Source organism: Rutilus rutilus (assembly GCF_951802725.1).
Source record: "Rutilus rutilus genome assembly, chromosome: 12".
In the NCBI taxonomy this organism is placed as follows: Eukaryota; Metazoa; Chordata; class Actinopteri; order Cypriniformes; family Leuciscidae; genus Rutilus; species Rutilus rutilus.
Window position 1 is genome coordinate 35,796,711 of NC_140217.1, and position 21,271 is coordinate 35,817,981.

The 21,271-nt window shown below is 37.6% G+C and overlaps 2 protein-coding genes across 4 annotated transcripts in view; one reads left to right on the forward strand and one right to left on the reverse strand.

The window, feature by feature from the left end:
- Positions 1–7,290, reverse strand: part of ngfb (nerve growth factor b (beta polypeptide)) — a 49,254-nt gene extending 41,964 nt beyond the window's left edge. For 2 of the 3 annotated variants that reach the window (XM_084425649.1, XM_084425653.1), the window contains exons 1-2: positions 1,788–1,816; positions 695–773 (exon numbers count right to left, since the gene is read on the reverse strand). In XM_084425649.1, the coding sequence (XP_084281775.1) occupies positions 695–773; positions 1,788–1,806 (98 nt within the window). In that variant the 5' untranslated portion in view covers positions 1,807–1,816. Of the gene's footprint in view, positions 1–694; positions 774–1,787; positions 1,817–7,211 lie in introns of those variants that run through there. The other variant, XM_084425651.1, reaches the window with a different exon arrangement.
- Positions 7,291–9,091: 1,801 nt separating this feature from the next.
- Positions 9,092–20,121, forward strand: kcna3a (potassium voltage-gated channel, shaker-related subfamily, member 3a). The gene is made up of 3 exons (XM_084425635.1): positions 9,092–13,653; positions 15,895–16,022; positions 18,712–20,121. The coding sequence occupies exon 1, from the start codon at positions 9,176–9,178 to the stop codon at positions 10,721–10,723; it is 1,548 nt and encodes a 515-aa protein (XP_084281761.1). The 5' UTR covers positions 9,092–9,175; the 3' UTR covers positions 10,724–13,653; positions 15,895–16,022; positions 18,712–20,121.
- Positions 20,122–21,271: the final 1,150 nt, after the last annotated feature.

The following is a 21,271-nucleotide window of genomic DNA, read 5'->3' on the forward strand; positions in this document are numbered from 1 at the left end:
GTAATCTCACTCTACATAATGAATACGCTCTGTGAGGTGCTCAGCTGCCAGTGTTTCCCAGCTCCGAGGTGCAGGAAGGGAGAGGTAAGAGGAAGAGGGGGCTGGGAACGCGTGAGCTCTTTAATTCTGCACCAGGGGAAAACCCTTCTCAATTTCTGTGTGGGTGGATTATGGGTTATAAGTGTGCGAGCGTGCGCGCATGTATTATGCAGGAGCGTTTGTGTTTGTGTGTGTGTGTGTGCATGGCTTTTTTTTTGTGCACATAAATAGATGTTGTAGTATGTATGTATGCCAACTGCAAACCACCATGAGAGTTTGTTTTTCCATTGGTTTGCAGTGTATGGAGGGCAAGTTGTCTACCTGTGTGTCTATGTGTGTGTGTGTTTATTGGACACCTGGTGTGGTAAATGAGACACAGGGGTAGGGGAACCTTTTTCCCCCTGTAGAGCAGATTGCATGTGTGTCTAGGCTTGCCCGTCTGACAGCTCCTATAGGAAGCATTAGGAGTATTGGGGGAGGGGCGCAGCGATCCAGTTGTTTTGAAGCACTTTGCACATTTATTAAAGTGTTTTACACCAGTGAACAGGTTTGCTTGTTGGCTTTATATATACTTTATATGGCTGTTTATATCATATAATACAGTTTTAAAGGGATAACTTATTCAAAAATGGAAATTCTGTCATCATTTACTCACCCTTGTGTCGTTCCAAACATGCATGATTTTCTTTCTTCGGTGGAACATAGAAGATATTTTACAGAATGTCCAGAGTGCTCTGTAAGGATACAAAATAATACGTCATAAATGCAACTTGTGCACTGTATTGCAAGCATTCTGAAGCCATTGGATAGCTTTTTCTCTAAAAATGCTATCCGCCACTGTAAAAAATGATTGCTGTGATTATTTATCACAACTTAAAATTCAACATTAGAATAATAAGTAATATGTTGTTTCAACTTTTTAAAAAGTACTTGTTTGTGCTTGACTTAAAATAGTAAGTTTAGTTAACTTTAGTTTAGGTGGATATTTAAAGGAGACATATCATGCTTTTAAATTGTTCCTTTTTACATATAAATCATACATTTGTAGTCTATATAAAGCGGAACTGCAATGCTTGGGTCTGAATTCTTCATTATTATAGCTCCACAGGCCCCTTTTCTACCCCTTTTCTGATGTGCGTCTCAAAGCAACCCGTTTTGGTGCGGTCTCTTTAAATACAATTGAGACACTTCATAGTCCGCCCCCTCTCCAGGTTGCAGAGGTTCAACTCCACCCCGTTCGGCCATTTTTGTAGTTTGATAGCAGAGATACGATTATCTAGCGGCACAGAAACTTTTTATTCACACGTTATTAACAAAATGTCAACAACGGAAGACTTGTCCAGCCAGCCTTACATGTTCGAGCCAGAGTCGGAGCCGGAGCGAGATGAAAATGAAGACGACGAACCTGTAGAACAACGTCTTCATATGGATGTATCGCACTGGTGTGTACTGTATTTACACATGAAACTTTGGTCTTCCGACCTTTTACCACCGTGTCGATTTATTTTGATTAATATGTGCGAGGGAGAGAGAGCAAGACCGCGTCTAGTTTGGAGACGGTGATGTCTTGTTTACACTTTCGCCTGGCTCTGAAGAGAGAGAGTGCGCGCGCGCGACCGGGTCTCTCTCTCTGCTCGTTCTTTCAGTTAAACATGCGCCCTTGTCACAAGCGCGGCAGTTTATCTACATTAGACGGTGTAATGAAGCGTGTGGGTTACTACATCCAACAACCGAACATTTTAACTTACCCTCTCGTAACTTCTGCATCCTTTAGCTTGGACTACAAAATTGCAGCGAGAAATAAAAATGGCGGATTGCTCGAAGTGTTGGGCCGGAAGTCAATGTCCTTATTTGGCAGTTCCGCTGCAAATACTGTGACGTAATAGTTCAAAAAACGTCATAGATATCAGAAAAATCGGAACAGGTTGAAAAATATGACCAAAACAGAATATAAAGATATCAACGAAGCACCTGAAGAGAATAATTTCATATTTTCTGTACTTCTAAACACTCCCAATATACAACAAAATGCATTTAAGGGCTAAAAAAGTGCATTTGGCATGATATGTCCCCTTTAAGTTATCTCAACATATTTTAAGTTAAGAATTGCAGCTACATTTTTACAGTGTAGGTTTGATGTCAATGACAATACACACAAGAACACTGACTTTTAAGGTATCTTTACATGTCTTTTACTCACTTTCATAAAGGTTTTAAAGGTTGATGGCCTCAGTCCCCATTACACTATCCTTCAAAAGTTTGGGATTAGTAAGATTTTTTGTTGTTGTTATTGAAAGAAATTAACATTTTATTCAGCAAAGACATTAAATTGTTCACAAGTTAACATTAAAGACATTTATATTGTTATTAAATATTTCGATTTTAGTTTCTTTTGTAGTTTAAATGCATAAAGGTTTTCACAAAAATATTAAGCAGCACAACTGTTTTCAACATTGATAATAATACATTAATTAATATTTCTTGAGCAGTAAATCTGCATATTAGAATGATTTCTGAAGACTGAGTAAGAGTAAAAATGTTGAAAATTTTCATCACAATAATGAATGAATGAATGAATTATTTAATTAAAGAATACATTTTAATTTTCTTTTACTGTTTTTACTGTATTTTTAATCAAATAAATACAGCTTTGTTAAAGGAACACTCCACCGTTTTTTGAAATAGGGCTTATTCACCTTCTTTCCTACATTTAGATAGGTGGGCAAATGCATTTTTGTCTCAGTGCATGCATTGTTTTAGTTTGACAGGGTCAGCACTAGCTTAGCTTAGCATAATGAATGGAATCCTTTGTTGCCAGCTAGCATGTCCTGAGTAAAAGTGATATAAAAAATAAAAATAAAACAACCTAATTACTTCTTGTGGCCTGCGTATTCACAACGAGTACAAATAGTGATGCAGATTAACACTAGGCGATTTTCCTAGGCAGATATTGACTTATATATTAAGGACTATATTAGGGGGAAGCACAGGCGAAGCACTGCTACTTGGGCGTAATATCTCTGCACCCAAGTAGCAGTGCTTCGCCTGTGCTTCCCCCTAATATAGTCTCAAGTCAATATCTGCATAGGAAATCACCTAGTGTTAATCTGCATCACTATTTGTACTTGTTGTGAATACGCAGGCCACAAGAAATAATTAGGTGGTTTTTTTTTATTTTATATATTACTTTTACTCATGACATGCTAGCTGGCAACAAAGAATTCCATTCATTATGCTAAGCTAAGCTAGGGCCGACCCTGTCAAACTAAAACAATGCATGCACTGAGACAAAAATGCATTTGCCCACCTATCTAAATGTAGGAAAGAAGGTGAATAAGCCCTATTTCAAAAAACTGTGGAGTGTTCCTTTAAGCATATAAGAGAAATCATACCAACCCCAAACTTTTTAATGGCATTGTATGAGAGAGCAAATCTAAAATGAATTGTATACAGTGAATAAAAGCATCTGTAAAATCTTCTATAAAAAACACTGAGCACTGAAAATATGTAAAATATTTTCAATATTTAATTGGCTGAACAAACAACACCCGGGTACACAACACTATAACACGTTCAATACACTAACCTCCAAATACAGCATCTACTCCAACTCTATTGTGTATGCAAGAGTCATTGCAACATATTTGTTTAATATGCCAAAAACATGGAAAGCGTTTCTTTGGTTCTGCTGTAGGAAATATATATATATATATATTGGCATGTTTATCACACAGCTGTCAAAATATTACTCAACTGAATCTTAGGTTTATTGTTGGAAGTGAAAATAAGTGTCAGTCATGATGAGTCACCACAAAACATCTCGCTGGAAAATAGCAGTGAAATGAATATTTATTTGAGCCACAGAATAAAGGAAATGTCATCCTTCTGTTGGTTTTCATACTACTAACCACAGAATGATTTTCATTGACATGCCTAATGCCAGACGTTCAAATGAATCTCATCCGCCGCCCTGCTTGTTCAGTGTGTGTTGACTGATGTGAACTCCACATCAAGCATTCTTCAGACATCTGCAGCTGATGAACTGAAACAGTCGATGTCCTCTGGCAACAGAAGCATGTAGAGAACTCTCGCTGACGTTGTGGAAGAATGGATGAAAGACACATGCAGACAATCTGTGGAGTGCGTCTCAAACAGACCCGCTGTCAGGATAACGTTACGGGAGGTGCATTCACACACCCAAGGGCATGTCGAGATTAACCAGTCTATTCTCAGACTATTTTTTACACTGACAGTGCCCTAAAGAGGAGAGGTGTGGAGAGAAATAAAGAGAGACGAGTTACGGCCACTCATCTCCACGGCTTCTCCTTCCCTTTGACCTTCACCCTTCATATCTCTCTTATGCTCACCAAGACTGCATTTATTTAATCAAAAATACAGTAAAAACTGCTATATTGCGAAATATTAAAATAAATGTTTTCTATTTTAATACATTCTAAAATGTTATTTATTCCTGTGAATTCAAAGCTGAATTTTCAGCAGTCTTCAGTGTCACATGAAGAAACATTTCTTATTATTATCAATGTTGAAAACAGTTGTGCTGCTTAATATGTGAAAACTGTGATGATTTTATTTTTATTTTTTTCAGGATGAAAAGGAAGTTCAAAACAACATTTATTTGAAACCGAAATCTTTGGTAACATAATATATGTATTTACTGTCCCGTTTGATTTATTTAATGCATCCTTTTTTAATAAAAGTATAAACTTCTTTCAAAAACAAAATTCTTACTGCACAGTATAGTGTGTATTCATACAATATAAAATAAATTCCCCCTCTGAAGACCAATTGTAATGAAAAAAAAAAATTGACCAGTTTTTTATGACCATTTTCCATCCTCTCTCTCTAAGCCTGTTCATGTTTAAGAAATACATAAGGACGGCAAGTTATCACATATCTTACCCCATATATTACAACAAGCCCCACAATTGGCCATGCACACTCAAGTGCAAGTGGATTAGAAGTGCTAATGCAAATCAATGCCAGACTGGTGATGTGTAAAATTATTTGTTTTGCTTTTCTCATTTAACAAGAATAACACATACAAATGAATGCCATTATTACAAAGAACAATGTGCATCATTTTGCTTGCTCATTCTCTTCTAATTGCAATTTTTCTGCGTGAGATGTTACATTGTTTTCAAAGCAACTGTAAGTTTGTGTGTGCATGTACTTATATGGGAGCATACCTGTGTGTATGTTATATTTCCCTATGGTTAAAATGGTTGGCAGGGTTGAGGAGGTGTCAGAGATTACTCCCATGGAAATAGGTGTCCAAGTCATTGATGTGTGTTTGTTTTTCTAATTACCATGGCAGCAGATGTTCTGATTGGTAGCACTGCCTAATTAGCAGGGGTGAGAAAAGAAGATGCATTCAATAATATTGCCAAAACATGAGGCTTTATTCTATATAAAAAGAGAAGATGAGTTTGAAATGAGTTAGGTTTGACTGATTTCAGCCAAAATCAGAGAAAAATTATTATATCTGCTAAAAGAAAATGAGATAATTAATTAAGATAATTAAGACTTTTCATTGGCATTGTGACATATTTTCATAAAATCCAACTCCCAATCTTAACACTGTAATTTAAATAAAACATAATATATTATTTAAAGCGTTCAAATATCATGTTGTTCTGCCATTTAATTAATTGATTTAAATTTAAGAAATCATATTGCAAAAAAAAAAAAAAAAAAAAAATGCATTAGAATCTCCACTGAGAATAATTACCGTAATGAGAATTTAGGGCGGAAATGTGCTTAATTATCATTAAAATATGGTCTCTATTCAAAAATAATATTAATGACCCTAAAATAGGCTTCATTTTCTTTCTTCTGCAAAATATTAATTTCTCATCAATATAAATGCAGTACTTTTGGTGGTCTACAAACATTACTTAACCAAAAGGCAAGTCTTTGACCAAAAAATAATACATAAAAAACAATCATTCAAGACAATATGCCATTCTTTTTTTAATACCATACCGCACACAGTATCATACACTCTTAAAACTAAAGGTTCTTTATTGGCACCAATGGTTCCATGAAGATCCTTAAACAGCATGAAACCTTTCCATTACAAAAAATAGTGGGGGAAAAAAAACAGTTCTTTAGATCATAAAAATGATCTTCACAGAAAGAAAAATGGTTATTTTAAGAACGGCTCACTGAAAGGTTAAATTGGGGAACCCAAAACATTTCTTCCATGGCATTGCTGCGAAAACCCACTTTTGGAACCTATATTTTTAATAGTGTAGATGATAACTGACCAGCCTTTGAGGATCATAGCCATAATAGTTTCAAAAAATATAAACAATACATTCAACAGATATCCACACAGCCATTATTTTGTGATTAGGCCTGTCTCTGACTGCTGGCAGTCCTGAAAATATTTCTATATCCTGCTCTGACCTTGACCAATGTGCACATGTAATGATCTCCAGCTTAGCTTCCTGATCAGTGACTCCAAACCCCCATCGATTTCTGCTTTTGCTCACCAGCGAGTCGCAAATTAGTGGCACAGAGGCCTTACATTTCACCAAGCTAATATTTGCTGGACAGTCTAGACCCAATGTCTCATAGTACTTCATCTGTATTTTATTTCCCTCCCCCTGTGGTATTTTCTGCTGCATTTGCTTTGCAAGAATTCATTTCTAAAGCCATCCGACCAGTCATTTAAAGAATAGTTTCACTTTAAATTCCGATTAATAATGCATTACTATTTGCAGGCTCATACAAAGGGCAAAACCAAAAATGCTCATAAATATTTTATTACTCTGAGCTCTTTTTTTTTTTTTTTTACAAAGATGAATCACCCCTGTGCTCTCTTGATGGCTCATGCTGTGCAAATAACCAGTTTAATCAATGGCTAGCCAATCCCTGCTTGTGCAATCATGACAGACACCAGCTACGGATCACAGTGGAGAACGGATTCCATTATCAGAAATGGGGATTGCTTAACAAGAGCTCAGGAACAAGGACACACAGACAGAAACGTAATCACGGAAACAAGTTCCCACTTGAGTTGAGGACCAGTGTGTGCTTGAATGAGATGAAGAGAGAGCTAGGGTGAAATGTAGGAGAGATCTGCCATCTTAACAGCTCTGTGATGACGATGGTGAAGGCTGAATATGAAGAGAGTATCTGTTACTCACCCTCTCCTTCCTGCGTGTCAAACCACTCATTGAAGATAAGATTGAGTGCAGGGGACACATCAAGGCTCACAACATCATTCTTCTCAAATCTGAAGAAAAAGCAAATTCAATGCTGTTTGGAGGATTTATCTGTCCTTGCAAAAAGATGTTTCTGTACAAATGTGCTTTTATTGACTTTGTAGTGGCGAAGGTTGTTCTACTGAACACTACCAAAAGCATATAAGCAGAAATAAAGAGCCTTTGTGAGAAAGTTTTTTTTTCTCTCTAATTTGTTTGTCCCCATGAGGAAAACAGCTTATAAATCAGACTAAATTATGTTTTTTGGAAATGTAAAAATGCAGAAAGTTTTCTGTGATGGGTAGGTTTTAGGGTTAGGGTATAGAATATGGAGTATTTACAGTATAAAATGTCTATGGAATGTCCCCATAAAACATGAAAACACAACATGCATGCATGTGTGTGTGTGTGTGTGTGTGTGTGTGTGTGTGTGTGTGTGTGTGTGTGTGTGTGTGTGTGTGTGTGTGTGTGTGTGTGTGTGTGTGTGTGTGTGTGTGTGTGTGTGTGAGTGTGTGTGTGTGTGTGTGGTTACACTTTATTTTGAGGTGTCCTTGTTTCAGTGTAATTATACAATTAAGTTCTAAGTAATAGTAATTAACTACATGTACTTCCTATATAATTACTGTAGGGTTAGGATTAAAGTTCGGTTTACTTCCATGTAACTATGCATAATGGACTGTTATTACTATAGTAACTACATGTAAAATGTGTAAGGGTCACTGTAAAATAAGGGTCACTTTTCGCCTTGATAATTTGACAAAACATCGTGATATAAACGTCTAATAGCGAAGATGTGATTTTCTTCAGCAGATACAGGTCAGTCTCTACATGTTTTCCTCCCTCGCGTGCTCGCTGAAGCGCGCGCACATCTTCAGCACCATGGAGAGCTCCGGTGTCTTCATTGGAACGTTCAGCCACAAGACAATAATTCATGCGTTAAGTCATAACCATCATAATGTAAAACGGAAGTAATTGTTTACGCTAAGCTATATTTGCAAAAATGATAAAACAAGCACACTTGCGTCGTTTAAGCAAACAGCCCATTATGACATCATTTGACATCATTTCAACACACTCTTCCTTTTGTAAACAATACATCAAATGGCATTTTATCGTGACAACGTACATGACGTTTGTTGCGCGATGAGAATCCTACGAAGTCGGGATCTGTTTTTAAACCAATTTGAGATTCTAAGACACAATTAGTTTCTAGATTTTTTACATTTTTATTTATTGTATTTGTCATTTGCAAGTGATAATGACAGATTTGTCGGTCTGCACTCTTATAAGAAGATAAAACTATCATATCAAACTAAATAAACTCGGAAATCGCGCTCGCCTGAGGAAGTACACATTGCAACAGTTACGTTTAGAATCAAATGGGAAAACGAGATTTATCACTATATAGGCTAATCACCAAAAAACGTTGCTAGTTTTGTAAAGATAGGTGACTGTTACATGTCGACTTCTAAAGGCGTAAAAGATTTGGGTTGCAAGAAAAGAACCTTAGAACAAAAAAGAACATACATTGCTTTAAAAAGTCTTTGTAAAATTCACACACTGTGTGGGAGAGCACGTCTTTGGTATTGGTCAATTATTTAAACTCGAGTCGTGTTTTGTATACTTTATGTGAATGATTTGCGTAATGCGCGCAAGGCAGAACACAGTGGCGCGCGCGCGCCGAGAATCGACTATCTTTTCTTGTTGCGCTCCGATTGGGCGAGTGTTGGAAATGTGTCAGGCATATGTTTGCCGTGGGCGGGAGTAGACATGTGTTTATAAAGCTCCGTGGGGCGGCGACAGTGTGTTAAGAAGCAAAAGAGAGCGCGCGACAGAGAAACCCTCAATTCACCCGATGTTAGGTAGGGGAGGCGGGTCGCCCTCTGCCGCTCCGTCTCCTCACCTGTATGGATGACCACTACAACCTCATTGACTCACCCTCAGCCAGCCACAGGGGGAACAACGCCGACAACCACGGGTACGCGGAGACGGAGAAGGACATCATGACAGTGGTCGCGTGCGATAACATGTTGGAGGAAAGCGCGGCGCTGCCCAGTCACCTGTCGCTGGATCGATACGAGCCCGACCACGAGTGCTGCGAGCGAGTGGTCATCAACATCTCGGGACTGCGCTTCGAGACCCAGCTGAAAACTTTCAACCAGTTCCCGGACACGTTGCTCGGGGACCCGAAAAAGAGGATGCGCTACTTTGACCCGCTCAGAAACGAGTATTTCTTTGACAGGAACCGACCGAGCTTCGATGCCATCCTGTACTACTATCAATCAGGGGGGCGTATTCGGAGACCCGTGAATGTTCCCATTGACATCTTCTCGGAGGAAATTCGCTTTTATCAACTTGGCGAGGAAGCCATGGAGAAATTTCGCGAGGACGAGGGATTTATCAAAGAAGAAGAGCGACCTTTGCCAGACCACGAATTCCAGAGACAGGTTTGGCTTTTGTTTGAGTACCCAGAGAGCTCTGGTCCTGCGAGGGGCATTGCTATTGTGTCTGTTTTGGTCATTTTGATTTCCATTGTTATTTTCTGTTTGGAGACCCTGCCCGAGTTTAGGGATGACAAGGACCCAACTCCTGTCTCGCCTATTGTAAATGGCACCGGTCCTTTTGTGTCCAGCACTTTCACAGACCCTTTCTTTGTGATCGAGACCCTTTGCATCATCTGGTTCTCTTTCGAACTGCTCGTGCGATTCTTTGCGTGTCCCAGCAAGGCTACTTTTTCCAAAAACATCATGAATATTATTGATATTGTGGCTATTATTCCTTACTTCATCACTTTGGGGACGGAGTTAGCCGAGAGCCAGGCCAACGGTCAGCAAGCCATGTCTCTCGCCATCCTCCGCGTGATCCGTCTGGTGAGGGTCTTTCGCATCTTCAAGCTCTCGCGCCACTCCAAAGGCCTCCAAATTCTCGGCCAGACCCTAAAAGCCAGCATGAGGGAGCTGGGACTCCTCATCTTCTTTCTCTTCATCGGGGTCATCTTGTTCTCCAGCGCCGTCTACTTCGCGGAGGCTGACGACCCTTCCTCGAGTTTCAGCAGCATCCCTGATGCTTTTTGGTGGGCTGTGGTTACCATGACCACTGTCGGCTATGGAGACATGCATCCAGTAACCATAGGAGGCAAAATTGTGGGTTCTTTGTGCGCCATCGCTGGCGTATTGACCATTGCGCTGCCCGTCCCTGTCATTGTGTCCAATTTCAATTACTTTTATCACCGGGAAACCGATGGGGAAGAGCATGCACAATACCTCCACGTCGGCAGCTGTCAGCATCTCAACTCCACAGAAGATCTGAAACGGACACAGAGCACATCCTCACTCAGTAAATCGGAATATATGGTCGTAGAGGAAGGAATAAATAGTGCTTTCAAACAGACAAACTACTCCAACCAGAACAATCAAAACTGTGTGAATATTAAAAAGATTTTCACAGACGTGTAAATCGTGTGCAGTGCCAACAATCATCATGATGGCACCACTGAAAATGTAAGGTGCCGTGTTATTAGGGTACGACGGGGCTAAAAGCCCCCCTTTTTTTGTTCTGGTCCCAAAGTATATGACAGGTGAAAAGATTTTTTTTTTTTTTTTTTACTGAATATTGGAGAAACTTAATTTGTATAAAGTAAATGCAACAATTAGTATGTTTTGAAAGGCAACTAGAGGGAAGAATTTGTCATCATATGCAAATACTTTTGATATAGCAAGAGATTTTTAGAGTAGTGTTGCCAAATCGACTAATCGCGATTAATCGCATCTAACATAAAAGCATCTAACTTTTATGTAAGATGCAATTAATCAAGATTAATTGATCTGACAGCACTATTTTAGTGTACATTTAAGTACATACTTGTTCAAAATGATCACTTCAGCGAACCATGTAGCTTTTTTTAGTTTATTTACTCACTTTTGGCATTTCATGGAGGTACAATGTAAGCACAGTCATATTTCACATTGTGACTGAACCAGTTACAGTAATATTAGCCCTCTTTTCACAAAATTACAGAACACAGTTGGCAGCATCATCAACCTTCTGTAACAGAGTTTTTTGGTTAAGTTACAGTTATTCAACAGGTACTGAAAAACTATAGATTAAATCAGCTTCAGCAAAACTTAAGATCAACAGGTGTTTAGGAAAGTACTGTGGTAGTTTTTGTTGCTTTTCAGAGTTTTGGGAGTAAGTAAATCAAAGGGCCTTTTACCCCCGATGGCCTTTAGATCCGTTGTACCCTACATGTTTTAGACAAGCCAGCATATTAGACTGAAGTAAATCAGGGCGCTTTTTTTTTGGTAGAAAGGTGCCAAACTCCGACTCACGTGTTGCATTTGTTTACAGCACAAAGGATAAGGTTCAGGTCAGGGAGTAAAAAGAAGCACCACTCACACTGCATATATTGTGTGCTCGTAAGTCTGCGTTTGTTATCAGTGTTAACATATAATCATCATAATACATTAGTATTCGCAATATCTTACGTTTTGTGGCAAAGTGAAACAACCGAATATGTGTCGCTATTAATGTGAACAAACTGAAGATAATGCTGTGTTGATCATATGTATTTTGTTGAATATATGGGTGATTCAATTAGGGGAACTTTTCTGTCATTTAGGATGATTTTAAAGAAAAAAGCTTTTATAAAAAATATCCTATCCTTGTTTTAAAGAATAGATCTCTTTAATAGGGTCGGGTTCCAGAGGTAAAAACCCCATTCATTTTCTCCATAGGGAAATTTATTTTGAACAAGAAACTGACTGACCTACTGTGAGCTACGAGGTTGTTAATCCCATAGTATTTCAGCTTCTGCTGAAACTGCCAGCCCACATTATTTCAGCTTATTTTTTAAATAATCGTGTTTAATGCTGAAAGACTACATTACCCATAATGCTGTACAGAAAATTACACCAATCAGTGAGTCGAAAAAAGTGACATGAACCAAAATAGCTCTTTAGCTCCGCCCACTCCCATGAACACTGCGAATGACGTAATCGAATCAGTCTCTCTAAGCTCTCAAAATACTTAAATGTTTGTATGTACAAGTATATTTTGCAATAAACTTTGAACAAAAAAAGAAAAATAATGATATATATATATATATATTAACATTTGTAAATGTGTAGTTTTATATTTTTCCATTGCTTTTATGCTGAATATGTGATTATGCTGTTCGCAATGCTTCATGGGATTGTAGTTCTTTCCATCACTAAAGCCCTGTGTTAAGCACACAGTCTTGAACTTCTGTATTTTTGTCAGATTTTCAAAAACTTTTTTGCTTCAAATTAAAGTTTGTAGTGTTGTGATTCACCCCGTAGCTAATTGGCTTGTTTCGTGGCTTATAATGCTTTAACAAAGTCTTTTTAAAAATTCCTATGGGAAAAATGAATGGAAAAAATACTTCCGGAACCAGCGCTGCTGAAAAAGGGGGAGGGCACTGTTGATCTCCTCATTTAATTTGCCAGAATTGTCTCCTACCATGACTTTTTAACTTCTCTTCTACCATAAATCTATATTAAATGTAACTTAAAATAAACCATATTTTTTTATTAATTTGCTATTTATGTGTAAAATTAGAATTTTTTTTTATAACAAAGAATTGCTGTCCCCAATACCGCTGTCACTACAGAATTTTTTTTTAGTCTTTCCAAGAAAATGTTTCTACTTGGTTATGATAATATGTGACAGAATATCATTCATTTTTAGAGTTAGAGTTAAAGAAATCATGACCTTAGAGTGGATTTCTATTAGGTGTAAATGTTGTTTTAATTCTGAAACAATCCATTTATTATGTATTTTTAAATTAGGTTAATTGGCTCATAACTGACTAACTTTTTCTCAAGGTTATCAAGGCCATCTGAGCTTTATTCCGTGATAAATAGCATAGATTAACATAGATTAAAAAGTTTTCTAAAAGTATAGTCAAAAAGTTCCCCTAATTGAAGAAACACCCAGTGCAGACTCAATGAATGTGAAAAAAACAATATGTTTTATTAATAATGTAATCAAAGCTATGTGTGTCTATTGAATTTGACTTGCCTGTACCAAATGAAATTGGTTTGTACTGATTGAAAGGAAATAGATCTTTATTTTATATAGTCATCTATATATAGAAGATATAGTCATCTCCAGATTATGTAAAATTCAAATCTCATCTAGCCTAAAAATAGTGTGTTCGCGCTTTCCCCTCAAAGTGAGACGTCACTGTGGTTTTGAATTATGAAAAAAAGAAGCAGCTGAAAAGATGGTTTGGATGGTTGGTGGAAAAAAAGCTGTTGGACTCAATGGAATGGCAGACAACGAGAACGGAGACTGAAAGACTGAGAGAGATCACGCCTTGAGTCCGCCTTGTGATGCAGTCTCCATGGCGACTACGGTTTCCTGGGTAACCCCCGTTAATGTTACCATGACATCCTCCCCCGTTGTCAGAGCAACGCTCCAGATGGTTCACAAAGCCTGACTGGCAAAATAGAGTGCGAGAATTGTGATCAGAAAAGGATCTATCTGAATCCTTTATACAATAATGTCAAACAGATTCTGCAAATAATTTGCATAACCTTGGGTTTGCAAACCATCGAGAGCTGATGCACTCCCACATTTTTCCATTTTTTAATCTTTAACAAATGACTGAATGTTTTGCATGTGGAAAACGATTGATATTGGCGAAACGGACCGACAGACAGACAGACAGACAGAAAAGCACGAAATGTTGTGCATGCAAATCGCCTGCATGACTCCAGAGCGCGAAGTAGGTTGTGGTGGATTGTTGTTATCGCCCGTGGCTCGGGTGCTTTTCCTTTGTAGCTGTCAAAGCGTGATTGTTCAAGTTATGGGCTCACTCAGGCGTTCCCTATTTCGTTCTCCTGTGGAGAAAACAGAACGCAAGGTGCAGCGTGAGCTGATTACCGGAGGATTCACGCTGACACTCCCGTTGACGGGTGTAAGAGGACGCACGGCAGTCCGCCAGACACGTTCCAAACGCTCAGTCACAGACTGTCATTCAGACCTGTGCTCTTCTGTCACAGTTGTCATTTCACACTACCTAGAATTAGAGCAGAAACAGAAGACAAGCATGACTGTTATTAACCTCATTCATAAAGGAAACAACTAGTTTATTGCTCAATTTATTTGTAATGATTCTTAAAGGGTAAATTCACCCAAAAAGTCAAATTATCCCACAATTTACTCGCTCTCAATCCATCCAAGGTGTATACGACTTTCTTCTTTAGCCAAACACAATCAGAGTTATATAAAAAAATATCCTGGCTCCACCCAGCTTTATAATGGGAGTGAATGGTACCTTAGATTTTGATGCCCAAAAAAGCGCATCCATCCATCATAAAAGCAATCCATACGACTCCAGGGGGTTAATGGATTAATGGCCTTTCTGCCTTAAGCGTTTTTGTTAGAAAAATATCAATATTTATAACTTTAAATACTAATCACTGGCTTCCGGTAACGGCCGTACGCAAGTCGAGTTCCGGCAGAAGAGTGACCTCTGACCCGACGTATGGCGTATTGACGAACACAAGCAAAACAAAACACCCGTCACAAATTAAAAGAATTTTTAAAGAGAAATGTGGGAGTTTGTTGCCGAGTCCTATTTGTTTGAACCGTGAGAGACGTCTACTCTCATCTAAGCTTACGCTACTCCTACATCCTACGTCATGCGTCGAGTCAGAGGTCACTCTTACGCCGGAACTCGACTTGTGTATGGCCGTTACCCGAAGCCAGTGATTATAGTTTATAAAATAATAAAAATCCGCATCGTTTCACTTCAGAAGGCCTTTATTAACCCCCTGGAGCCGTATGGATTACTTTTATGATGGATGGATGCGCTTTTTTGGGCTTCAAAATCTAAGGTACCATTCACTCCCATTATAAAGCTGGAAGAGCCAGGGTATTTTTTTTATATAACTCATTTGTGTTTGGCTGAAAGAAGAAAGTCATATACACCTAGGATGGAGTGAGTAAATTATGGGATCATTTACATTTTTGGGGGAACTAACCCTTTAACACCTGATATGTTTTTTACTGGTATGAATCAAATAGGTCCTTGCTGACTTGTTGCTCAGTGCTGCCATCAAGTGACGTGTCCATGCAACAGAACAACCACTGCTCAGATGACAAAGTATTCCTGTGCAAACACTTTAAATTTGCCAGCTAGACCATGGACATAAATTAAAAACATACATGAATTTAACATAAATTTGGAATGCAACTTTTTTATTTGTTTTCCTCACCACAAGCTTTTATGTCAAGCATGTGGACAAAATGACAAAAATAAATCATGCCCGATTTAATGTCCTCTCCATACTCGGTCCTCTGTCTCTCTGAAACCTTCAAGCATCCCTGTGTCTAGGAAGGGCTTGTCTATGATGATTTCTTATTATAGAGTATGTGTGTTAGTTTGGTGCCTGCACTGACTCTCACATTTGCGAGCTGTTATTCTCGAGGCGTTAACATGGAAGCTTGCCGTCTGAGGTGTTGTGGCTTGCATTACACCTCTCAAAACTCACACTGAGACTCAGAAGTCCATTAACTCTTTCCTGAAAGGTGCTGATAACAATGTTTAATCCTTCTTCGATAAAGTTAACTTCCTTCTTGTGTGTGTTTTTTTCTTAAGGAATCAACATGGAAGAATGTCCACTGGAATTCTAGTGTTTGCCGATGACGGATATTAGGCTAATAAGACAAAGGGTGAAACACTCTTGTGACGTACTCCAAAACAATGAAGGCAACAGGATTCAGAAGGTAAAGCGATTGCATTTTATTCTGGTATTTTTTGCTGTCCAATATTATTTGGGTGTTAAGTGTTTTATTAACAAAGTTCAGGAGGAGCACGTTCATATACATAATCAGCATGAGAGGAGGCCTTTATATATAGTCGACTTACATCTATCCTACGACAGTTTTTCAGCATCACTCCACCCCAAATTGTTCCTATCCCACCCAGGGATATGGCTGGAGTAGACCACTCTGGGTTCGGGCCAAATTCCGATTTGCCAAATTGCCTTTCTCACGGACAGCATGCCAAATATGCATGTTCATTACTCTGTCTGATTAAACGTAAGTGTGAACTCGTGAAAATGCAGTTGATTCTTAGTATAATTGTGTAACCCTAATTGTTCAAATATGCGGTTAAAAAAAGAAACTGCAGAATTGAATGCATCTATATCACTTAATGTAGCCTACACTAGGCTACTATTCAAAAGTTTGCGGTCAGTTTTGCAGGTTTTTTAAAGTCTCTTTATTATTTATCAGAAATACAGTTTAAAACCTGTAATATTGTGAAAGTATTATCACAATTTAAAATGTAAAACTGTTTTCTTTTTTAATATATTTTAAAATGTAGTTTATTCCTGTGATGTCAAAGCTGAATTTTCAGCATCATTACTCCAGTCTTCAGTGTCACATGATCCTTCAGAAATGATTATAATATGCTGATTTGCTGCTCAAAAAACATTTCTGATTATTATTAACAATGTTGAAAACTGTTTTTGTTGTTTGTTGAATAGAAAGATCAAAAGAACAGCATTTAGCCTATTTGAAATATAAACCTTTTATACATTTCTTTACTGTCACTTTTGATCAATTTAATGCATCCTTACAGAATAAAAGTATTAGTTTCTTTATGATCACTGAACTAATACAGCACATGCCAAACTGATTTTAAATATATAGGGCATATGATTTTTGTTCTGGAAGACAACAAATGGATTATTTGCATGAGATTGTTTTGTGGTGAATGGAATGTACTATGTGTGGTATTGATTTCCAGATGAAATGCCCTTTTCCCTGCAGAGAAAAATAAATTAGGTTAATATAAAATTTGGTTAATATACGGTCATTGAAATTAAGAATAAAACAAAGCAAAAAAAAAAAAAAAAACAGAAGCAATTATATCACGACTAGCGTTATAAATAACTATTGTGTATATGTCAAAACTATATGGAGGATGTCAGTCTCATATCTTTTTTATTCAAGCATAACATGCAAAGTACTTATATGATTTACACTACCGTTCAAAAGTATGGGTTTAGTATGATTTTTTAAACAAATTAATACATTTATTCAGAAAGGATGCATTAAATTATTCAAAAGTGACAGTAAAGACATTTATAATATTTTAAAAGATTTCTATTTAAAAAATATGCTGCTCTTTTCAATTGATCACAAATGCACAACTCTTTGCAACATTGATAGCGTATTAGAATGATATCTGAAGCATCTGAAAGCTGAAAATTCAGCTTTGCCATCTCCAAAAATAAATTTTTAATATTCATACAGAAAAGTTATTTTAAATGTAATAATATTTTACAATACTACTGTTTTTACTGTATTTTTGATAGGATAAATGCAGCCTTGGTGAGCATAAGAGACTTCTTTCAAAAAATCTTTTAAAAATCTTACCGACCCCAAATTTTTGAATGGCAGTGTACTACATATAAGTAATATCAAATACGTTTTATTGCTCTGATGTAATTACTGGATGTTGCGATGCACATACTCATTTGTAGTTTAGGTTGAGCATGACAGGTGCATTGAAATAACATTACTACAGTGGTGGCTTCAATATCTTGCATTAGAGTAAATTAGTGTGTTAATAAGTTCATTTTGCTAGCAATTAAAAGTAAACACACTCCAGTGGAGAGTCGTGGTGCATCAAACTCAGCCTGCAAGCGTGTGTGCTTGTGTATGCTTATACATAATTAACAAATTATACATAATTATTGCAAGTTATTGACAGCAAACATTATTATTTAAAGCTTTCATGAATCATGAGTCATAGCATTAATGCCTTTGTGAGGAATTGACCTGATTAAGTGGAGGATCAAATTGCAGAGATGCTTGATCCATATCTGACCTGTTCCGGCACAAATTTCGCCCTTCGGGTGTATGATTTCAAGACCTTTTTCCTGTTATAATATGAAAACAAATATAAATTGATACCCTTTTACAGATAATAAGTTTTTGTAAACTTAACCCTGAAGGTTCTATTAAATAGAGCAGATACTTTTCACTAATGCTTGTAATTCTGCCTTGATTCTTAAAGCTTATGGCGTTGTTGGGTTACTGGAGCAATTTGTATTCATTTTAGGTGCATGTGTTTGCGCTCACAATATGTAAATAATCTCCTCTAGTCATCTCGCATTTGCTCTTGAGTGATATAACTGTTCTATCATTGTCGCGTCTGCTTCAGTTCATTAATTACCCAGAGACAGAGGTTGACTAAAAGAGAGAGTGAGAGAATCCTGACAGAGAGAGAGACATTAGAATATACAGAGCTGTGCTCAAGTAGGCGGTATAATAAAAGTCTCTCAGCCTGAAAGATGTGTTTCCCTCTCACTTGAGCGTGTGAATAAACTGCCTCATTTCATCTGTCACATTCCAGCAGCGTTATACGTTTGTGTGTGTAATGCGTTGCGTGTTGTGTCTGCAGGCTTCGGGGGAGATCCACGCAGTGCCTAGGACCAACGACCAATAGAAACGGAGGCCGTTAACCTTTCCGCTACCAAAACAGAAGTGAACTCACCTTCAGACAACACAGAAGATGCTCGCATATCTCTGCTGCCACTTTCCATTTGCATCTGGCTGGATCACAGTGAGCCGCAACTCTCTAGAAGTGGCCTTTTTTGGGGTAAATTCTGCAGGTTCCCATTTAATAAGGAGAAAGCAATATGAAGAGAACTGAACTGTTGAACTGTTGGACATGAGCTGATAATCTATGAAACTACTGCCCTCTGCTATCTGGCAGATATTAATCAAGCTGTTTTATGGTGTCCATCATGTATTTACAGTTTAGCTGTTGTTGTGCCAGATGTGAGAACTGTGTGAAAACTAAATCTTTCTTGCTCTTTGACCATATAAATAGTCAGACTGATTTTTTTTTTTTTTGGTCATATATTGCATAAATGATATGATGAATTCATCATGCTGAAGTACTTCCATATACAATGCTTTAGAAAAGCCACACTTAAAAATGTGTGAAGTTCACTGCATTAGATGACAAAATATCAAACCGTGCACACTTTATGCAAAACATTTAACAAAAAAAGATGTTTAGTAGGTTTTAAATGATAAAATACTTGATGAATTGTTCAAAAAGACAAAGGGCCAGATTTACTAACAGCTCTTCTGGCTCGTTTCCTTTTCAGATGCAAAATTTATAGGAGGAGAGGATTTAATTGAATCATGCAAGGTGGTTTACTAAGGTTTGCGTTAGTCAATTTACTGTTTTTTGTGACATTTACCCCACCAAAAAAAAGCATGTCTTAATCCAGACTCTAATTTGCCCTGCTCTTGACAAAGTCTTAGACACTTTCTGGTAAAAGTTAGTGTATCACCATGGTCACCGTGACTTTGCCAAGTAAGACACGTTCATATTTTGTTGATCCTGGAACAACATTTCTGTCCGAAAAATGTCTGTCCTATCCCTAACCCTACCCATAAGTTATCCCTAAAACCAGGGGGAAATGACAGGTGAATGACACTGATGTAGAAGCATCTAACCCTGGTTGTATATAAGCTTAAACTTGACATACAGTAAACTGTAAACTTGTCCCTTAAATATGATTGGTTGATAGGAATGTTGTACCGGGATCAACAAAGACTTTGATCCAGGAACATGTTGTACTTGGTGAAATCATGTTCACCTCATGTTCATAGCAGGCCTAAATGTGATGATCTACACCTGCGGTTACTCTGCTAGGACCCCCGTGTGAACTTTAGGAGAACTGATTTCATACATCCACTAAAAATGACCAAAGCAACAGTTGATTAAATGACACTGATCAAAAATGGTTCAGAAAAGTGAAGATAATTCTGCATTTGAGTGCAGACGACTCTAGGTTTGTGTTTTATTATCTAATGCAATGACATTCGGTCTTTTTAAGTGTGATTTAAGTCTCCAAATACTTTTTGGGACTTAACCTACACTCTCAGACAAAAAGGTACAAAAGCTGTCAATGTGGCGGTACCTTTTCAAAAGGAACACCTTTGTACCTAAAGAGTGCATATTAGTCCCTCAAAGATGCATATTGGTACCAAAAGTGTACATATTAGTACCTAAATGGTACATATTAGAACCCTTTTGAAGGGTACTGTCCCAGTGACAGCTTTTGTACCTTTTTTTCTGAGAGTGTAAAACACTCCTTTCTGTCTGGGAAATGAGACGGAGAAGAATGGAATCAGTTTCACACAGGCTCTACCTCAAAGATAAAGTAGATGAAAACAAGTTATGTTTAAACTTGAAACATAAAATATTAATAATATATTTGTATTAATCACAAACCTGAAGTTATAATGATCCAGGTCCTGCAGGGCATAGGTGGCGCAGCAAATAGTTACAACAAAGCTGAACTTTAAAAGTCACAAAATCCTCTTCCATTACAGACAGCAAACCAAACATTCTTTCCATATCCCTCTTAAACAATATTTGAACAACTGAGCTCAAAAAGAAGAATTAGACATGTGGAACCCTAAATACTTGTTTTCTCAAATACTAGAGTGCAACAGAGTAGTGTTTGGCCGCTGAAGAGTCACTGAGTTAGTCTGCTAGTTTCAGACCTACAGCGGTCCCATATGGTTGGGATTTGGCCAGAACAACCCACAGAGCCTCAGAGCTGCATGATCTCTCTGGACTTTACATGAAAGCACATATTTTTGTACACGACATTACAATTTCATATCACTTTATGCAGCATCATGTTGTAAATTAATTTGATGTCTTCAACTAAACTGAACTTCCTTGTACTTGATAAGGTAAAAAAAAAAATGCTAGCAACCACATACCATAGCAAACACCTAGTAACACTCTATTGTGACCACCCAAAACGCCCTGACAATCACATACCAAAGCAACACCCTGAAGGCCCTGATATGCTTTAAAGGGGTGGTATAATTCCCTTTTCACAAGATGTAAAATAAGTCTCTGATGTCTGAGTGTGTATGTGAAGTTTTAGCTCAAAATACCCCACAGATCGTTTTATATAGCATGTTAA

Coding starts and splice junctions, on each gene's coding strand:
- kcna3a (XM_084425635.1), top strand. CDS start 9,176: ATGGATGACCACTACAACCTCATTGACTCACCCTCAGCCAGCCACAGG.